This window comes from Globicephala melas, chromosome 13 (assembly GCF_963455315.2).
Source record: "Globicephala melas chromosome 13, mGloMel1.2, whole genome shotgun sequence".
Taxonomy (NCBI): domain Eukaryota; kingdom Metazoa; phylum Chordata; class Mammalia; order Artiodactyla; family Delphinidae; genus Globicephala; species Globicephala melas.
The window spans coordinates 88,879,959-88,899,384 of record NC_083326.1 but is presented as its reverse complement, the minus strand read 5'-3'; the positions used below and the strand labels follow the sequence as shown (position 1 = coordinate 88,899,384).

Genomic DNA, 19,426 nt, shown 5'->3' with positions numbered 1-19,426 from the left:
GAAAAGGAATTTTACGTGAAAAGTGAAAATGAAACAGGATAGAAGGAAACTGCATGACTGCAGCAGCATGTGAGTTGAGAGGGCCAGGGAGCAACGGTGTTGACAGACCCGTGCTCGAGAGCAGAGCAGAGACGGTGGTTTGTGCTATACTCTGACAAGGTAAATCTGCACATGGAGATTTTAGGATAACCACTTAGAGAACAGAAAAAAAACATGTAATTTTCAAACGAGTCAGAGGAGGAAAAAAACCCAGAATGACAAAAAATAAATACATAAATGGAATAAGAGAAGGCAAGTAAGGCTGGAAAGAGAAAACAGAACAAGTTGAAAATGCAAACAAAATGGAAGCTAAAAGCCGTTCCTCCCAGGCCTCACCATAAAGGGAGTGAATGTGTCACAGCTGAAGGACCAAAACTGAGACGCGGGACAATGACAGTGAGGCGGCGTCCAGCGACCGTTTCTGTGACATATGGGTAGAGTTCTCGGTATGAGGCACAACAGGCTGCCACACCGAAACAGTACTTCAAAATAATAAAAGTTAAAATTTTAATTTATGTGCAGCTAACAACAGAGCACCTAATATAAAAAGCAAAAGTAGAAAGGAATATAAGGAAAAACAGATAAACCCATAACCAGAATGGGAGGGGGTTTTTTCCTCCATTTTTTGGGCTGTGCCAGGCGGCATGTGGCATCCTCAGTTCCCCGACCAGGGATGGAAGCCGCGCCCCCTGCAGTGGAAGCACGGAGTCCCAACCACTGGAGCGCCAGGGGAGTCCCAGAATGGGAGATTTTAACTCACCCCTCTCATAACTGACAGAAGAAGCCGACTAGCAGGCACAACACCCCGGATAAACCTGACCTAGAGGTGACAAAGGGACCCCACGCCGCCACAAAGCACGTCTCAGCGCACTTCACTGCAGGATCCGTGCTGGGCCGGGTCTGGAGCGTGAAGAGCAGCGGAGGGTTTGGCCCAGGAAAGGCTGAAGGTCAGGGAAGACAGAACTGCTGTCCCAGAGCTGGAGGAGGAGGGGCTAAGGTACCAGAGGCACACACCTCCAGGGGGCCGTCCAAAGGCAGCCAGGATTAAAACCCTGGGCGAGATGAGAGCTGGCCGCAGATGCGAATCTGGACTCATGGGCACACAGATGGGCTCAAAGCCTCGAGACTGGAGGGACCACGAGGGGAGGGGTGCAGACAGAGGGTTTGTAAAGAAACAAAACACCACAACCAAAGGAACAAAAAGTTGTAGCAATCTAGATAAAGAAGAGACTTTTCTTACTGTGCTGAAGGGTGATTTTAAAAACCCAACCCGCAGAACGACCATGAGGAGAGCCATGTGGCCGAGCTTCCTGTCTGCACCTGTCACACTGCCTTGCGGGCATCGCCAGCACGACGAGGCGGGAATAAGAAACAGAAGGACGAAGGGGAAGATGCCAGCCGCCAGGACTCACAGGTGATGTGATCGACACAAGGGAAACGCAAACCAACTAGAACAGATTGAGGCTGTGGGATTCAAAAGTCAACATACAGTGTCCTACAGACACAGACAAAAAGAGGGAACTTAGAGCAGAGTATCAGAAAACGCCCGTCACTTAGGAATAAATCTAATACACGCAATAAGATCTTTATGGAAAAAAAATCAGAAAACTTACTTAAAGGGCATTAAAGAAGATTGAAACAGCAAATGATGTATCATGTTGGTGAATCTGAAGTCAAGACTGTAGAGATGCCCACTCTCCCCCAAACTGATCTACAGAGTCAATGCAGTTCTAACAAAAACGCCATCAGTTTTGACCACGGTGCGTATACTAAATAAGCTGACTCAAAATCGATACGGAAGTGCAGAGAGCGGGAAAGCAGGATGCTCCCGACAGCAGGAGGTGGATGCCGAGAATCATCGTGCAGCAGAGTGGCGAAAAGCGGGCAGTGTGGGCTCACAGGGGCCGAGACCACGGTGCTCAGAGAAGCCCCCGAGGAACCGCACGTCACGCGTGCCTGGTCACACGGTGGGTCGGGGGAGAGAAGGGACTCCCGAATGAGTAGTGTGAAAGTAACAGGGCGTTGTGTTCACGTGGAAAAATTAAACTGAACCCCTATTTTTGGATCATCTCCAAAAACCAATTCCAGGAAGGTTAAAGACATAAATGTGAACAAAAAAATTATCAAGTTTTTAGAAATGATCTAGGAAACAGCACCACGACCTCTGGGAAGGATTTCTTAAGCAAAGCGCAAAAGGCACTATTCAGACACAAAAAGATTGATAAATTCCAATACACTCAAATCCAGAAGCTCCGTTCGTAAAGTGAGTGAGCAGGTAAGGCACAAGCTGGGAGAAGTGTGACACACAGACCCAAAGGCAGACACCCGGGACGTACAGCCCCACCGGGAAGCCCCCGAACAGGCTCGTCCCAAGGGAGGGGCCCCGACGGTCAGCAGATTCGCACCGCTGCCAGAGGAAGGCAGACGGCAGGCCGGCACGGGCCGAGGCTGAGGGACCACAGGAGCTCGATGGGTGGGCGTGCCCACAGCCCCGCACCCCGTCCCGGGCGTCACGCGTGTGCCGGGACCCAGGAGACGTGCAATGCTGGGCTGGCCAGTGCCGGGCAGCCGGCGGCAGCAGAGGGACGACCACGACCCCTGCAGGAGCCTCACCAGCACAAAGGCTGCCACCGCAGCAGGACCTGAGCACAGTCCCCAGGCCACGCTGCAGGGCCCCACGACCCTCTCCATGGGGCGCTGGTTGGTGGCGCCCCCCTGCTCTACCTCCGAGCGCCCGCTGCGTCTGCTCCCAGCCCTCGGGCTCCCCGCTGCTCACCTGGATCTGGGTCTGCACCTGCTGGGTCCCAGCCAGTTTCTGGGCCTGGGAGATGGGCGTGGTGAGAAACTGGGTTTTAAGGGCTGGCTGGGTGGCGTAGGTGACCTTCTGTGGCTGGCCCTGAGCGGCAATCTGCTGCGCTGTGATCTGAGGAAAGAGAGGCCGCCCAGGGTTAGAGCAGGCAAGGCTCTGCGTCCCCTTCTCAGAGCCCCCCAGACGCCCGCAGCGTGACCACCCCGGCTCCTGGCGCTGCCCGCCCGCTGCCCTGTGTTCTTGCTGCTGCCCCCCCGGGGGGCCCGGTCCTGGGTCATCTCCTCCCCTGCTGGGAGGTCCCCTCATGGCCCAGGCTGGGCTTCATCTCCCATCCTCTGAGGCACCTGGTGCCACGTCTGCTCATCATGTAAGTGAGCGAACTTGACAATACAGAAAACACACACCGTTTCCCAAATCTAACTTTAAGAATTTGGCCCATACTCAAAACTATTTAGCACAAACAGAAACAAACCTGTACGCACAATCTTTACACATTTAGTCTAATTTTCCATTTTCCCTGCCAGGAGCGTTTAAATACTATTCAGAAAGCCATGCGTGTATGTGGCCCATATATTCGGTTTACAAAGCCACAGCTATGGACACTTTTAACGTCTCAGAAGTCTTCTTTCAAGTTACGTGAACATACCGACTGGCACTTTGGCTAAAGCCCTTCTCCTTCTCTCTTTCAGACGCTGGCTAAGCCCCCGCGATGACCCAGCCCGGTCTCCGTCCTGTCACAGTGCCTCCCAGCCCGGCACGCCCCACCCCAGAAGTCACTTCACGTCTCTGCGCGTCTGTCAGTTTCTGGAAAGGGGCACCAGCCGCCTGCAGAGCCCTCAGCACATGGGGACAGGGCGCTGGCTCGCTCCGGTTCAGAAAACAGCACAGATGCAACAGGAAGGTCAAGAGCCCAGACGCCATCATCTGTGCGTCGGGCTTTGCGCCACCAGGAGCAGATGAGGCAGAAGCCCTGGGGAGCAGAGCGCCTTGCACTCCGCTCCTGCTTGCCAGCGCAGCCCCGAACCCCCGCCTCTGAGGAGGACTCGCCCCTGGGGCCTCAATCAGCTCAGAGCTGCCTCCCAGCCTTCTGAGTCAGAGGGTCGCTGACAGCACTCCTCTCACAGTACCCCTTCCCCTCTCTCCCCTCCCTCCGTCCATCCGCTGATGGCGCGTGTGTACACACGTACACACACACATGCACACACACGCACACACGCACACACACAGCTGGCTCCTGTGCACCCAGACGGGTCGCACACCAGGAGCTACACATGCTTCCCCGAGTCCTCCCGGCCCCTCCCAGTCATGCAGTTCCACAGCCTGCGTCCTTCACAGTTGCCCCCACGAGCCGGCAGGACATGGGGGCTCCCCCTCTCATGAACCACGCCCTCCCTCCAGGGCCAGCCCCAAGGCCGTCCTACGTACAGCCCAAGGCCACAGCCATGGGGTCTCCGGTGCGTGGAGGCCAGGCAGCCACGCAGGGCTGGCTCGGAACCCTATCCATCTCCGTGCATCCCACGCTTGGCAGCGGGGCCTGGCTCACGTGAAGAGGGGTCAAGCGGGAGCCCGGTACCTTCTGCTGGACGGCGGCCGGGCCTGGGGCGGCTTGCGGCTGGATGGCCTTCTGCTGCTGGACGGCCTGCTGCTTCAGCTTCAGCAGCTGCTGGACGTGCACAGGCTGGGCCACGACAGTCTGCCCTGAGAACACAGGTCAGGTCATTGAATCACAAGCGCCAAGTAGGGACAAGGTCTCAGGGCTCACAGTGAGTTCAGCTTCAGTGATCTCTGTACAGAAAACTACACGCTGAAATGGTGCTAAGCTGAATAAAGCCCGCCTTACATCTACTTAAAATGTTTCCAGGTCCACAACGACATTTGGACAAAGGGTGGGCAAGTTAAGAACGTGAACGGTTAAATCGAGGGACACTTCTGCTAAAATACACCGTGACACACCCGAGATGGCTGCGGGCCACAGCTACTAACTAGAAAAGGCTTGTCAGCCCCACTCAAGGCTGGACGCGGAGCGGCGGGGGCCGAGGGGTGGCATGAGACAGGCACCTGCGGCTTTCTGCGGCTGCCCGATGGCCACACTGATTCCAGCAACGTTCATGGGCAGCGTCGTGACGCCCGGCGAGGAGACCACGGCTGCGGGCACCGACACCACCGGGGGCTTCGCCAGTGCCACCTGGGCCGGCTGGGGCGCCGGGGCCTGCATCTGCCCTTGAGCCTGCAGCTGTGAAGTGGGGACCCGGGTCTAGACAGTGAAAACAATGGGAGAGTCCAGAGACATTCAGCATTCCACACGTCTGCAGACGTTTCCCCACCAGCGGTCAGGTGGTGAGAAACTGACACATTCACAAAGGTGCTGCGTGGCGGTCAGCTAATGGAAAACAGCTCACTTTGGGCCGCCTATGTGCCCTGACCGTCACCAGCGGACACAGGGAGCGGGGCTCGGCGGCCCTCGGACGCCCGGGCGCACTGCTGCTCAGATGCGCTCCTGTCCCACAGCGAGCGTCTCTGCCTCCTGCATCTCAGAGCCTGACAGCACCCCACTCCTGCCACACTTCCTACGCTCGTCTCCTATCCCTCAGCGGCCACGGAAGATCAGCCCGAAATTACGACCTCGGCCTCCCACCAAGGGCCACTCTCGGTCTCCACCTCCTGCGACTTGCTTATCACTCGGCTACCAAGCACTTTTTTCCTTAAGTTATATTTTTTAAAAGGAAAATGGAAATAGATCCGTTTTTATACATACAAAAACTCAGACTACCTAAGAAAATACGAGGAAGTAAAAATCAGCCATAGCCCTAAGGTGCCCACATGTGAATGTGGAAACGACACCCAGCCCCCCAGACCTTGTCCTTATCTGTGCGGCCTGCCAGGAAAGTGTGTAAAGTGGGATGAGTTCTAGGTATCTGTAAGCTCTCCTCCTTCTACAACCCCTTTTCCAAAGCTGTGCACGACCCCGCTGTGCGCACGCTGTACAGTCTATGTAGTCAGCTCCCCAGTAACGGAGATTCAGGTCCCCTAACACTCCTGGTGCAAGTCTGTACGTTTACTACTTTGTACTGGTTCTATCACTTCTTTAGGATACAGCAGAAACAGGATCACTGGGTAAAGTAACGGGCATGTTTCTTAGCTCAACTGACTACCACCCCCTCCGGGGGAGCCGGCTCCTGCTGGCAAGCCCTCCGCCCGAGGCCTGGGCTGCCTGAGGCGGGCCGTCATGCGCGATTACCACTCGGCTCGTTTGAACTGGCATTTTCTTGTGAACACAGGTAACACCAAGCTTGCTTTCACAGTTTTTATCCACTTCTATCCCCTCTCTTACAGACTTAAAAGTGGAGTGAAGCACGCGGGAAGCAGAGCCTGGGCCCCCAGAGCCCCGGATCACAGCTGTGCTGTGGGTGACAAGCTGTAAGATCTGGGTAAGTTCTGAAGGTGTATGCCTTGGTTTCTGCACCTGCAAAATGGAGCTAGCATCACAGCACCCACTCCTGCCTCAGCACCAATCAGGTGACAGGCGGAGAGCCTACGGCGGCACCTGACCCAGAGCAGGAGCCCTAATGCTAGCCGTCGCCAGTGCCAGAAAGGGAGCCGCCCGCGCTGGGCACTGGTCTGCCTGATGTGCAGCATCTGGGCTCCAGGACACCCCCTCGACACGTGCCGAATGTAGCTGGCGTTCCCAGACACCCCCTTCACCACACCATCGTCCCCTCCTTCAGAAACCTTCGATGCCTCTCTGGGCCTGCAGAGCACCGCGACCCCTGAGTCTGGCTCTGGGGCCTCACTCGCCCCTCCACCTCCCCTCTGCTCTGACCACACGGGCCTCGTGCCTGGCCTCTGCCCCAGCAGCACCGGGACACCTTCCAGGGGCCACACCTCGCCCTCCCGTCGCCCCCCCACGTAAAGCCTGCTCTCCCTCCGTGGTCGGGCTCGCTCCCCACCCCACCCCCAGCCTCTCAGGCCACCATAAGCTCTGCGACACCGACATTCTGGAAAGCGTGACTGTGTAAATGTCTCCCACGTGCTGTTTCACCCTCTCCGAGGAGAACTTAAGTTCCTGGGGGAACGACCGTGCCTTTACTTGTCACTCCGCCACAATACCTGCAAGGGCCTGAGCGAGCAACAACGGTTCAGTTAAAACGTAAGAAGACGCTGCTCTGGAAAAACAAGCGTATCGACCGGAACTTACGAGCCGGGCCACCTGGAGGTTGGCCACGGTGGTGCCCGTGAGCAGGGCGCCGGGCCTCGGGGCCGTGACCGTGGTGAGCTGGGGGCTCTGCTGCTGCGTGGGCTGCGGGGGCTGCACCTGCACTTGTGCCGTTGGCTGCGGGGGCCCCGGCGGGGCCTGTGCTGGGGGCGCCTGCTGGGGCAGCTGCAGTTTCTGCTTCTGCATTTTGATCAGGTGTTCCTAAAACCCAGATAAAGTAATCTTTTCATCAACGTCAACTGCATTCCATTTCGTATATATCTTGGTTTTAAGTTACTGTTCTACTACCCGTTCAATGTCGAAGTAAACAGTTGCTGACGTGCAGTATGCAAACCATCCTCCAGGCCTTGCCAACATTTTTTAAATGTTCCCTTTACCACTGATGAAAACTAGCAACAGTGATTCTCACAGATTAGCAAATGCACAGCAAAATTCCTGGGTTCTTATCGCTTACAAGCAAAGGCGATTCGAATCTGTGGTGCCACCCCAAATCGTTAAGTCTTAAAATTGTAGTCGCTCTTGAAGTTCTACAAGGTACCGTAAGGTAAGCACGAGCTCTAAATTTTGTACTCCAACTGTCTCCAAATGAAAGTTTAATTGGTAAATAAACCCATGTCTTTAAAAGGAGTCAAAATATCAAGATAAAGATAGCTCAGGAAATATTTTAGGGGATAAAAATGTTTTAAGGAAATTTATATTGAGTTATTCACGACCCTCCGATCTCGTTCAAGGTGCTGAAAAAGAAAAGGACTTTGCCGCTGGTTTAGGAGAGGGAAGGGAAGGGAGTAACAGGACCAGGCAAGCGAGCCGGTGCGTGGGGCTCTGAGCAGCTGCAAGAGGGGAGCAGGGGCAACTGAAGGCCCCGCCGCCTTAGAGCGCGAGGAGCGTTGGCGGGGGGGGGGGGGGGGGGGGGAGGAAAGGCCGTGGGGCGGGAGGACCCTAACTCAGCGCTGTCTGCTGGTCGCCAGCTTCGGCGGTGACGGACACGTTCTGGAGCTGGGCTGTCCAATGTGGCGGGCTCAGCCACGTGTGGCCTTGCGCCCCTGAGCTGTGGCCGGTGTGATGGAGGACGGAACGCCTCGTTTCCCTGGCGCACATTCGGGTGCCTCTGGGACGAAGAAGTCTCAGCTGGTGCTCGCACGTCCTCACCGCCCTCCAGCGCCCTCGTCCCCTCTGTCACCCGCAAGGGGCAGGCCCGAGGTCAGGTACTTACTGTGGCAGGCCCGACAGCGAGCTGGAATTCTGAAGTACCATCTTCAGAACGTTTTTCTGGTTACTTTCTGTGTTGAGTACTAATGCTTTTCCACTTGTGGCAGGAATATAGCATTTCCTTTTAAAATGAACGTGCTTACTTATGTAACAGCACAGGTCGTGCACAGACTGGCAAGATTCAGGGGCATCAGCACCCACATGAGAGAAACGACACCGCACACGAGCTACTCCTCAGGAAGCCAAGCTCCACCACCTCGTCTCTTAAAGCTGTCGAGGAATACTTTTCACTGACATTTTCTCAGGTTGGGAAAAGAGCACAGAGCCTGAGCACAGAGCACAAGCAAGCGAGTGGGAAGATCCATCCGGAAATGGGGATTAAGGCCTCAGAGAGCTGTGAACAAGCTGGTCGCGTGATCATGGAAGCGGCCCTGTGTGCAAAGTGATTTCTAAAGACAACACAAACACACTTCCCACATAAAGACGATGGCGGACTGTGCAAAACACACTCTGCATCACATGACACACCAAGGCATCATCACACAGTGTGTGTGTTCGGTTTTCTAGAGGACGCTCACCGGAGTCAACTTGCCCACCGCCTTGATCTGCGCCGGCGCCTGGGCCTGGCCCTGGATCTGCGGGACCTGCACCTGCGAGGCCTGCTGCTGCTGTTGCTGCTGCCGCAGGAGCTGGAAGTGCGCGGGAGTGATGGTTTTCCCCGGAAGCTGGACCCCTGTGGCTGAAGAGGTCGTCTGGTGAGACTGCGGCCCCGCACACATGTGCAAGCCTGAGCCCTGAGGGGCCTGAAGAGCGGGACAGGCCACACAGGAAACCAACCCTGCCTTTACCTTGGGACACTTGAGTCACCAAAGACCGGGTCGGGGTCTGCACCGGGGTCAGGCTGGTAGTGACCACAGCCGAGGCCGTCACTGAGGTGACCGCTCGAACACCCTGAGTCGGTGCCAGGGACACCATGTCGGACGTGGCCGTGGCGGGGGACCCAACTGCTCGAGGCTGGGTGTGGACCACCTGGGCAGGAGCAGAGCCTCCCGAGGTCTGGAAAAGGCGAAGAGAAGAAAAGCGTCAGGCTGCTGCACAACATTCAAGACTCCTTATAGCCGTCGGGTGAAGAGAAAAGGGCATCAAACGCTAAATCCTAGAAAACGAAGCACATTCCAGATTCTGGCCTTTTGACAGATTGCTAAGAGACTGTTTCCCTTGTGAACTCAAAGCCTGTGCCTAGGGCTAGCGTGGATGGGTCGCTCGCAGAAGGGAAGATCACGACGCTGCCGCCCCCAGTCTAAAACACTGCCTGTCCCCGTCCCGCTGTCCTCGCTCAAAAGACCTTTTGGTCCCAGGAACCATCTAGATGCCCGTGTTCATCCCCCGGAAACATACAGGCCCCTAACCCCCCACGGCCATCCCCAGGCAGCTGCGGAGGCTGCAGCCCTGGACCCGCGCGGCGTCTCGACTTGGCCTCGCTGTGTCCTCGTCCCTTGGCGCCACGGCCGCCGCAGCCCCTCAGCGGACTGGGCCCAGCTCCACCGAGTCCGCCTCTGAAAGCACCCTGAAATGTGGCGCTGGCCCCTGCTGGCCCCCTTGGTGCAGACGGTCATTATGTTTTCCTGTTTAGTTTGTCCCTAATCTTACATTTCATTACCTATTTGAATCCAAATCCAGTATCTTATTCTGTGCTTTCTATTCAACTCACCTGTTCCGTATTTCTTTTAATCATCTTTCTTGCCTTCCTGCACATTACTTTCTTCTCATCCCACTTTCCCCTCCCAAAGCTTGGAAGTTATACTCTATTCTTATTCTTTTGGTGGCTTGTCTAAAAATTGTATCAAGAACTTACAAAAGTCTAATCCATAATTTCACACTTTTCCTGAACAATAAAGGGATTCTGGAATGTTTCAACATCCCTAGCCCTGCTCACGTCATTGCATCGTGTATGTCATGTCTGCCTTTGTTGACCCTACAGTAAGTTACTGCTGTTCGCAAAGTCCGTTTGCACCTCAATTAGTTCACGTAGGCGAGATCTATAGGGAATTCTCTTAGGCTTTGTTTGGAAATGGTTGTTCTTCAAGGTATTTTCAGGGCTGGCAGTTATACTCTCCGACTACAATGAAGATGCCATTCCATTCCAGGAGCTGGTTCCTGGCTTCATTACCACCGTTGAGAAGTAAGCAGCTGTACCTCTGAAGGCAACCTGACTTTTTCAGGCTGCTTTGAAGACCTCCTTGTCGTTGGCATTATGTAAGCGTGGAGTCCCTTTCATCATCCCTGACCGGGGTATACGGATCAGTGTCATCAATCAGTTCTGGGAAACTCTTACATCTTCACATACTATCTCTGCTCAACTTTCTCTCTGTCTGGAACTCTGATTAACCTCTGGTTACATCCTCTCACTCAATCTTCCGTGGCTTTAAATTCTCTTCCGTACTTCCATCTGCTGTCTCCCTGTGCTGCATTCGGGATAACTTCTTCTGATTTATCTTCCAGTTCACTAACTCTCTCTTCAGCTGTGTGGAAAGTGATATTAAGCCCGATTATAAGACATTTATTTTTCAATGCTGGTAACCATACTTTTCATTTCTTAAAGTTCTCTATATTCTTTTAAGTATAGTTTCCTGGTTTTTACAGACATTCGCAAGCTTCTCTTTTATTTCTTTAAAATAGAAAGTATAACCGTTTTATCATCTATGCCTGCTAACCCCCACCATCTCAAGTCTTTAAGGATCTGCCCAGTGTCTGTTGCTTCTGTTGGTTCTCACTCATGGTGCCTTCTTTCCGTGTGTTTGGTTATCTTCTATTATATGCGGCTCATTATACCTGGAAATCACTGTGGACATTCTAAGAAGTCCAGGTTGAAGGCACATTCCTCCAGAGAATCTGCATTCGATTCTGGCCACTTACCCAGGAACACTGCTCATCCAGGTCTACGCCACATGATTTGAGGGGCTTTGGGAGCCCTTCTGGGGAGCCATCAACGTGAGCTGCAAACTGACAGCTGACTTGGGGCTAGAGCTCCACAGGAAGAGCCCCCGCCCCACCCTCTGCTCAGCATGATGGATTTTACTTCCGGTTCACCCTGCCCTAAGGACTTAGCCATTTGGGGGCCTGTCTCAAGGCATCAATGCCTCCTTTTAGACTCTCCACCTGGGTGAGTCGAGCCTTGGGCTTGAACGGGGGGTCCCCCTGTCTGAGAAGGTGAAGTGTACTCCAAGGCGGACACAAGGGCACCCTGTGTATCTCTCTGGGTTGCCTCTTCCCTTAGATTTTGGCCCAATAATTATTTACTCTTTTGTCAGCTCCTTGAAATTTTGAAGAGGATACTTAAAAATTTTATCCAATAATTTCAGTTCTTTTCATTAGGAGAGTGGTATAAATAACTCAACTCAGCTTATCACCAGAAACAGAAGTCCTTTCCCGCACTACTGAAATAGCTTCCTCTCTAACCTTTTCTGCAATGATCTACTCTACACATAAAACATCACATGAATTTCCCTAAAACACACCTCTGCTCAAACATTTTCAAGGGCTCCCCATCGCCTGGTGAATGGAACCCACATTCTTCAGCCTGAAATCCAAACACCATGACAGCCCAGGCTCACCGTCACACAAGACCAAGCACGCGCTGCCGCTCAAGAACCTGTGAGAGGTTGTGGGAACCACCGCTTCTCTGCTAATGCATCTTGTGCTCCGTCCAAACAGAACCGCTTGCTGTGCCCAGTATACACCATTCACTTTCCCACCACTGAACCTTTGCTTGTACGACTTGCCCTGCCTTCCAAAGAGCCATTTTGGTGGATGACATCTTCCTATTCTGTGGAAGCCCAATGCTCCCTTCTCCAGAAAACCTCCCTGTTACCTGTACCTCTTTTAGGTGCGGCCACAGGATTGACTGTAAGAACCCCATGAAAGCGAGCCGTGTGTTTGAGTCCTACTTCTAGCCCCACATCACCAGGGAGAGAATCTTGCCTGTAAGAGCTGTTCAAAAAATACATTGTGGATAAATTGCTTTATCTTTTAAAAATATGACTACAGAAATGGGTCTTTTCAAAATAAAATACCAAGTGCAATGATCTGGGCTTGCCACCCTCACGGAAGTAGTGACACTGGTCATAGGAAATGATCCTAATGCCACAGGCTAACTAATAGCTTCTGTATTCAGTGAACTGGCTGAGTGTAAAGTGGTTTACTACAAAGTAGAAAGAAAAATGAATGAAATAATCCACAGTCACATTCTAGAAAAACTGTTTTCATAGTCACTCTACTGCTTAGAGTATTCTAATTTTTTAAACCCAATTTACTGAGGTGTAACTCACGTACAGTAAAATTCACCTGTTTCAGGAATACAGTTCTGTGAATTTTTATAAATGTATGAGGCCGAGTAGCCACCAGATAGATACAGAACATATTCTGTTTTCCGTCCGTAAAGCCTTGCCTTTTCCATGTGGTTTAAATGGAATCACACACACACGAAGGCTTTCAAAACTCCTATCAGCCAGCACAATGCCACTGAGATCTGCCGTGCAGCCGCACGTGCCAGCAGTCTCCTGCCCCGCTGGGCAGTGCCAGATGGGCCGGGTGCACCATCTTCCCTTCTGCTCAAGGACATTTGGGCTGTTCCCTTACGTCGTAATTATGAACACAGCCACTAAACACATTCACGCTCAGGTGTTTTTGTGCAGACGTGTTTTCATTTCTCTTGGGAGAAAACCTAGGAGTGGAACTGATAGGCTGGAGAGTAGGTGTGCGTTTAATTTGGTAAGAAATAAACTGTCTTCCAGACTGACTGCTAAGGCTCTGCATTCCCATCAGCAATGAGGATTCCAGCTGCTCTGCACCCTCACCAGCATTTGATACTGCCAGGTTTTTCTTTTCTTAAAGCCATTCTCAGAGATGTGTAGCAGTAGCAGATCACTGTAGCTTTAATTTACATCTCCCTAATGACTAACAATGTTGAACATCTTTTCCTATTTATTTGCTATCCATATGGGGTGTGTGTGTGTGTGTATATATATATATATATATATCTATCTCCATATGTATCTTCCATGGTGAAGTAACTGCTCAAATCTTTTGTCCATTAAAAAAAAATTTTTTGTCCACTTTTAAAAGTTGTTTGTTTTCTTATTATTGATTGAAAAAATCTCTGTATAATCTAAGTACCAGTCTTTTACCAGATATGTTCTTCAAATATTTTCCATGCCTTGCTTTTCATTTTATTAACAGTATCTTCCAAAGAACAGAAGTTCTTGATTTGATGAAGCCTCATGTATTTTTTTTTTCATAATTTGTAGGCTTTTGGGATCCTAGGAAATCTTTGCCTAAAACCAAGCAAAGATGTTCTATGTTTTTTTCTAGAAATTTTATAGTTTTGGGTTTTACATCTGGGCCCATGATCCACTTTGAGTGACTTTTCATATACAGTATTAGTAACAGTTCAAAGTTCATTCGGCTTTGAACGTTTCCCCAGTTCCTCCAGCACCATTTGTTGAAAAGACTGCCCTTTCTCCACTGAAATCCCTCGGCACTCTTTTTTTTCTTTTAAAATTTTATTTATTTCTGGCTGCGTTAGGTCTTCACTGCTGTGCGCGGGCTTTCTCTAGTCGCGGGGAGCGGGGGCTGCTCTTTGTTGCGGTGCGCAGGCTTCTTATTGCGGTGGCTTCTCTTGCGGAGCATGGGCTCTAGGCGTGCGGGCTTCAGTAGTTGTGGCTCACGGGCTCTAGAGAGCTGGCTCAGTAATTGTGGTGCACGGGCTTAGTTGCTCCGCGGCACGTGGGATCTTCCCGGACCAGGGCTCCAACCTGTGTCCCCTGCATTGGCAGGCAGATTCTTAACCACTGCGCCACCAGGGAAGCCCCTCTTTTTTTTTAAAGAGTTCTCCTCTCTATTTTTAATTAATTAATTAATTAATGGCTGCGTTGGGTCTTCGTTGCTGCGTGCGGGCTTTCTCTAGTTGCGGTGAGCGGGGACTACTACTCTTCGTTGCGGTGCGCAGGCTTCTCATTGCGGTGGCTTCTCTTGTTGGGGAGCACGGGCTCTAGGGGCGCAGGCTCAGTAGCTGTGGCACGTGGGCTCAGTAGTTGTGGCTCACAGGCTCTAGAGCACAGGCTCAGTAGTTGTGGCGCACGGGCTTAGTTGCTCTGCGGCATGTGGGATCTTTCCGGACCAGGGCTTGAACCAGTGTCCCCTGCATTGGCAGGCGGATTCTTAACCACTGCACCACCAAGGAAGTCCCTCCCTGCACTAAGAGTCCCGCCCGGCACTCTTAGTAAAAATTAATCAACTATGTACATGTGGGTCTATTTCTGGACTCTCTATCCTACTCCATGGATCTATGTGTCCATCCTTTTCCCAACACCACACTGTCTAGTTCACTACCAACACCACCTTCATAGGAAACACATTCCTCAGAACCCAACAGGGACATCACTCTATTTGCCAAAGCACTGCTGACTTTGAAGCAGCTTCTCACTCAGGGCACATGTTGTCTTTAGATCTGTGACTAAACTGCAACTCAGGATGTAAATGTAAACTCCTTTATTTCCGTCATTTATTTTTGTTTTCTACGGTGACACCACAGACGGCAGGTGCGTCCAGGTGAGCGCCCTGTCTCCTTCTGGTTACATGCTCAGAGGTCTTGTGGCTCTGCGTCTCTCCCTCTGCCCACATCTGGCCCCTTCCTGCTTCCCACGCATGGGCCTAGACACCCATAAACACACTGCCCCGCCTTGTGCCCCGTTGTGCAACAGCGCCATGTCCACACACACGGGCAAACCTGCCGCTACGGCATGTGGGCACCCTGTCCGTGGAGTTGGAGACGTGCCCTTGCACCCCCTCCCTCCTCCTGGAACCACGGTGGGGGATTTCAACACACTCTCTCCCAGAAAGCACACGTGGAAACCATCCTCTGCACCCCTCAATGTCCTCAGTATTTTATGAAACGCAAACTAGATCAGGACTTTCTGTACCAATGGAATAGAATTTTTTTTAAGAAGCCAACAGCTACTGCAGCGTCCTGGGTCATGCATGCCACCAAAAGCACCCAGGATCAGGGACAACTCACAGTCAAGGCTCCAGGTGCCACGGGTGAAGCGAGGCGCTTGTTAATGGACTGGAAGGTGGCAGCGGGGACGCCGGCGATGGTGTTCACGATCACATTTCCGCTCACTGTGCCTGCGGGGAGAGGACACGAGGTAGGAGAGCAGGAAAGAACTCACCTCCAATCGCGGCACCTCGCCCGTGAGACTTCTTACCCGCGGGCATGCTTGTCCCTGTGACGGATGTCTTGATGGCTCCTGCCTGCTGAAAAAAGAAAACCATTTGAATTTCAGGTCAAGCTCTGCCCTGCGTAAACACTCCAAAGCCTTCCCCCTCATCAGGATCAAACCCAAACCCTTGGTCACGGTTACTCGGCCCGCATGGCTGACTTCAGCCCCCTCCCCCCACCTCCTCCCACAGTGCTGAGTCTGTCCCTCGGTCACCAGGCTCCGGCCACACTGACCCTTCTGAGCCCCACGTCTGCCAAGTTCAGGGCCCCTGTGCTGGCTGTTTTCCATTCTTTTCTGACTGACTAATGTCACTTGGCCACAGCCCAGGGGTCAGCCCTGCAGAAGGTCTCTTCCTGACCACCCACCACTGTTCTCCTGGGCAGGGAGCAGCCCTCACACCAGGCAGGTGCTTAGTTTTCTGAACAACGAAGGACGGAGCTGCCAAGTGCACATCAAACGCCACTGCGGCAAATGTAACAAAGAACACGGGGTGGAAATGACCCCGTACAACAAGACCGTCCCGCGCCGGGCAGCAGTGCTTCCCCACGTGGGACTCTAACGTGTCACCAGGCACACACAGAGAGGGAACGCGGCAGGGCACAGCGGCGACAGCGCAGGGTGCGTAAGATCGACACATTGCCTTTCTTTTTTTATGCACTTCACCACCTTCCTCTCACGGTCACTGAAGATGCACACGCGTGTGCACAGCTCTGGGGGAAAGTGGGGCAGGGTGGGGAGAGGGAAGTCTGCACTAACAGTACCTGCTCTTCGAGTCTGTAGGGACAAGAGAGGGCGACCTCTTCACGCTTCACAAAACCCTAATTCCACACCTCCCGCTCACCTCCACCTAGAAGAACGGCCTCGTCTCCCACATCGCTGCCCAGTTAACCCAGCCCAGAGGGCGGAGCTGACCCAGCACCGGAGAGACGGGGTGAGGCATGCGCTTCCTTGAGGGGGAGACTGGGGGAGACTGGGCTGGCCTCCTACTTCCTCTGGGAGGAAGGTCCGCGGGCTGGAAGCCACAGGACCCTGGACAGGGGCGCGCTGGAGCTGACCACTCTGTGTGCCTTCTCACCAGCACTGCAGCGCTGCCCACCGTCGTGATCGCAGGGGGCGCCTTCGGTGGGGGCGGCGTGGGCTGTGCCGGGGGCTGCGCCTGGGCCTGGGGCTGGACGGCAGGCGGCCCCGCAGGCTGCTGGCTGCCGGCGGACGGGGGCTGGGGCAGCGGTGGGGGCGGCTGCTGCGGTGGCGGTGGCTGCGGCTGCGGCGGCGGCGGTGGTGGCGGCGGCTGTGCCACAGGCGGCTGCTGCGCCTTCTGCTGGTCGGCCAGCGCCTACGGGGCAAGAGGGAATGGAGCCGTGTGGAGGAGCTGGCCCGGGGGTGGGGGGGACCCCTGGCCCCCTCTCGTGGCCCTCCCGCCGCCCCGCCGTACCACACACACCTTTTTTTCCTTGGCGATGCGCTCCGCCCGGAGGGATGCGACCTGAATAGGAGGCAGGGGTTTGTCGTAGTTGATTCCACTAAAGACAAGGGAAAAACGCGAAATAAACTGTGAGTTCTAAGTAGACAAATGCGCTAGAAATCCAAAGTCCTTACTTCCCACGACGCCGAGGGCCGGGACGCCAAGGCCGGGGCCCGAGCGGCTCGGCCCTGGACAGGAGAGGCTGCCAGTCTGCCCCAGACAACGGTGGCTCCCACTCCCTCGCAACAAGGACCACCTGCCAGAGGTGGGCCCGGGCCCGGTCCCCTGCAGCAGCGGCACTCGGCACGGCGCCTGGATACCACGTGTCCCCGAACACGTGGGGCAATAAAGCCCCTCGGCGCCGTGCCCCTCACTGCAAACCAACGTCCCCGCCCCCAAAGCCAGGCCTGCCCCCGCCTGCACTGAGCGCCAGCCCTCGCCCCGCGGAGAGCAGCCGGCCACCCGCCCAGTGCCGTGAGCGGCCCACAGCCCTCCGCAGCCTCTCACAGAACCCTTGCTTCCAGGGGCTCCTGGGCTGACGGTCACCTACCAGCCTTGAGTCCTGCCGCAGGGAGGCTGGCTCTGCCCTCGTGTGCCGCCTCTGCATTTCGGGGCGGCGCAGGTGCCGCTGCTGCGCCTGTCTGGCCCCTCTGGACACCAGCCCTCCCGCGTCATGTGCCCTAGCTCACGCAGTGCATCCTCTCCCATTCTCTGACCTCACCCACGTCAGTCCACTCAGTCCCCCGACCCCTCGAGGAACTCCTGCAACCCACCCTGCCGCCCCCATATTCGCATGCTGGCCCCCCTCACCCCGTGTCTCTCCATCACGCCTGGTGGTAAAGCCACAGCCTCAGCACACTCCCCACTCCGCCTGCCCCAGGCCTCCACCACTGGGGGGAATTCAACCGCTGGGCGTGGCGACGGTCCAGCCGCCGCAGCGGTCCCTGCTCCACATCCAGCTCCCTCCCGGGACACACGGCCTGGCCTCCCACTGCTTACTGACCCTGACCCTGGCCACTACCTAGAGACAACCCCTCGGCGCACCTGGCCTGCACGTGGCCAAGGCCAGCCCGGCTCCACCCTCATCCTGTCCGCCAACCTCTCCCACGGGCGCCAGACACACAAAAACAAAACTGAGCCACCGAGACGCCCTCCAGGTCTGCGTTCACCGTGCAGCCGCCCTCCAGCTCACTCCGATCGGCCTCACGCCACCCCTGCTTCCGCCCAAACTGCGGGCCACCCGTGCACTGCCCTGCTCCCCGCCGCGGGGGCACCATCCCCAGACCTCCTCCCTCGCATCCTGCAGGCCAGCCTTCTATTCGCCCACCCTGCCCTCCGTGCCTTCCCACCCGCCGGCCCTCACTCAGAGGAACAAGTGTCCCTTCTCCCCAGCTCCGCCAGGCTAGGTTCTGTTCCCCTTCAGGATGAATCCTCGCCCTCCGTAAGGATTACTCAGAGTCTGTGTCTTGTGCGAGAGAAACAGGAGGGCAGGACTGGGCCCGCCTCGTTCACTGCTGAACCCGGGCCCGGCCTGTTTTTCTTGTTAAGAAAACCAATTAATGAAATCATCATCAATTCGATCAATACACACATACGGAACATGTGCTCTGCGCCTCTAGCCTCTAGAACCCCTACGTCCACGGAGCTCATGCAAGATGTTGAAGGAGTCAAGTAAAAATGCAAAGACGATCCACTCCAGGAAGAAACACAGAGAGGGGCTGGGGCGCGAGTACCAACGAGGAGAAGATGACGTGTGAGGGAGGGCCTGGCGGGGGGCCGACGGGTCCAGACAGATGGTCCCAGATGGAGCGACCCGCAAGGCCGAGCCAGCCGCCAGGCGGAGGAGCAGGCTGTGGAGGCTGGGGTGCACGGAGCGGGAGGGCAGCGCAGGCCTTGGTCCTTGGTGTGGCCGGGGGGCCCTCAGCAGGCACAGGCCCGTGTCAGGTGGTATCTGCAAAACCTACCCGGTGACGAGGAAGGCTTGAGCCAGAGGAGCAACTGGGCTCCGTCTGAACATGTGTTTTTTCCCGATATTTTATTAGAAAGAGGCAAACATGCAGGAAGTTGCAGGGATTTTATAGCAAACACCCACGTGCCGAGCAACTCAGACCGTACAGTTCTCTTTCCCTCTGTCCGCTCTCTCACACCTACCCATCTCTCTACCCAACTACCCAGTCATTTTTCTTCCTTTGCAAAATTTCAAGGCAAGAACACTCACCCCAGGTCTTCCCTGGTGGCGCAGTGGTTGCGAATCCGCCTGCCAACGCAGGGGACATGGGTTCGAGCCCTGGTCCGGGAAGATCCCACACGCCGTGGAGCAACTAAGCCCGTGCGCCACAACTGCTGAACCTGTGCTCTAGAGCCCGCGAGCCACAACTGCTGAGCCTGCATGTTGCAACTACAGAAGCCCATGC

At 54.7% G+C, this 19,426-nt stretch overlaps 1 protein-coding gene across 15 annotated transcripts in view; it reads right to left on the bottom strand.

Moving 5' to 3' along the window:
* The window catches only part of EP400 (E1A binding protein p400), a 112,442-nt gene that overhangs the window by 6,067 nt on the left and 86,949 nt on the right, over positions 1-19,426 (bottom strand). For 10 of the 15 annotated variants that reach the window (XM_030859918.2, XM_030859917.2, XM_030859919.2 and 7 more), the window contains 10 exons: positions 16,992-17,070; positions 16,626-16,883; positions 15,536-15,584; positions 15,346-15,455; positions 9,119-9,326; positions 8,849-9,009; positions 7,044-7,262; positions 4,907-5,102; positions 4,422-4,546; positions 2,816-2,962 (listed from right to left, as the gene is read on the bottom strand). In XM_030859918.2, the coding sequence (XP_030715778.2) occupies positions 2,816-2,962; positions 4,422-4,546; positions 4,907-5,102; positions 7,044-7,262; positions 8,849-9,009; positions 9,119-9,326; positions 15,346-15,455; positions 15,536-15,584; positions 16,626-16,883; positions 16,992-17,070 (1,552 nt within the window). Of the gene's footprint in view, positions 1-2,815; positions 2,963-4,421; positions 4,547-4,906; positions 5,103-7,043; positions 7,263-8,848; positions 9,010-9,118; positions 9,327-15,345; positions 15,456-15,535; positions 15,585-16,625; positions 16,884-16,991; positions 17,071-19,426 lie in introns of those variants that run through there. The other 5 variants (XM_060310066.2, XM_060310068.2, XM_060310070.2 and 2 more) reach the window with 4 other exon arrangements.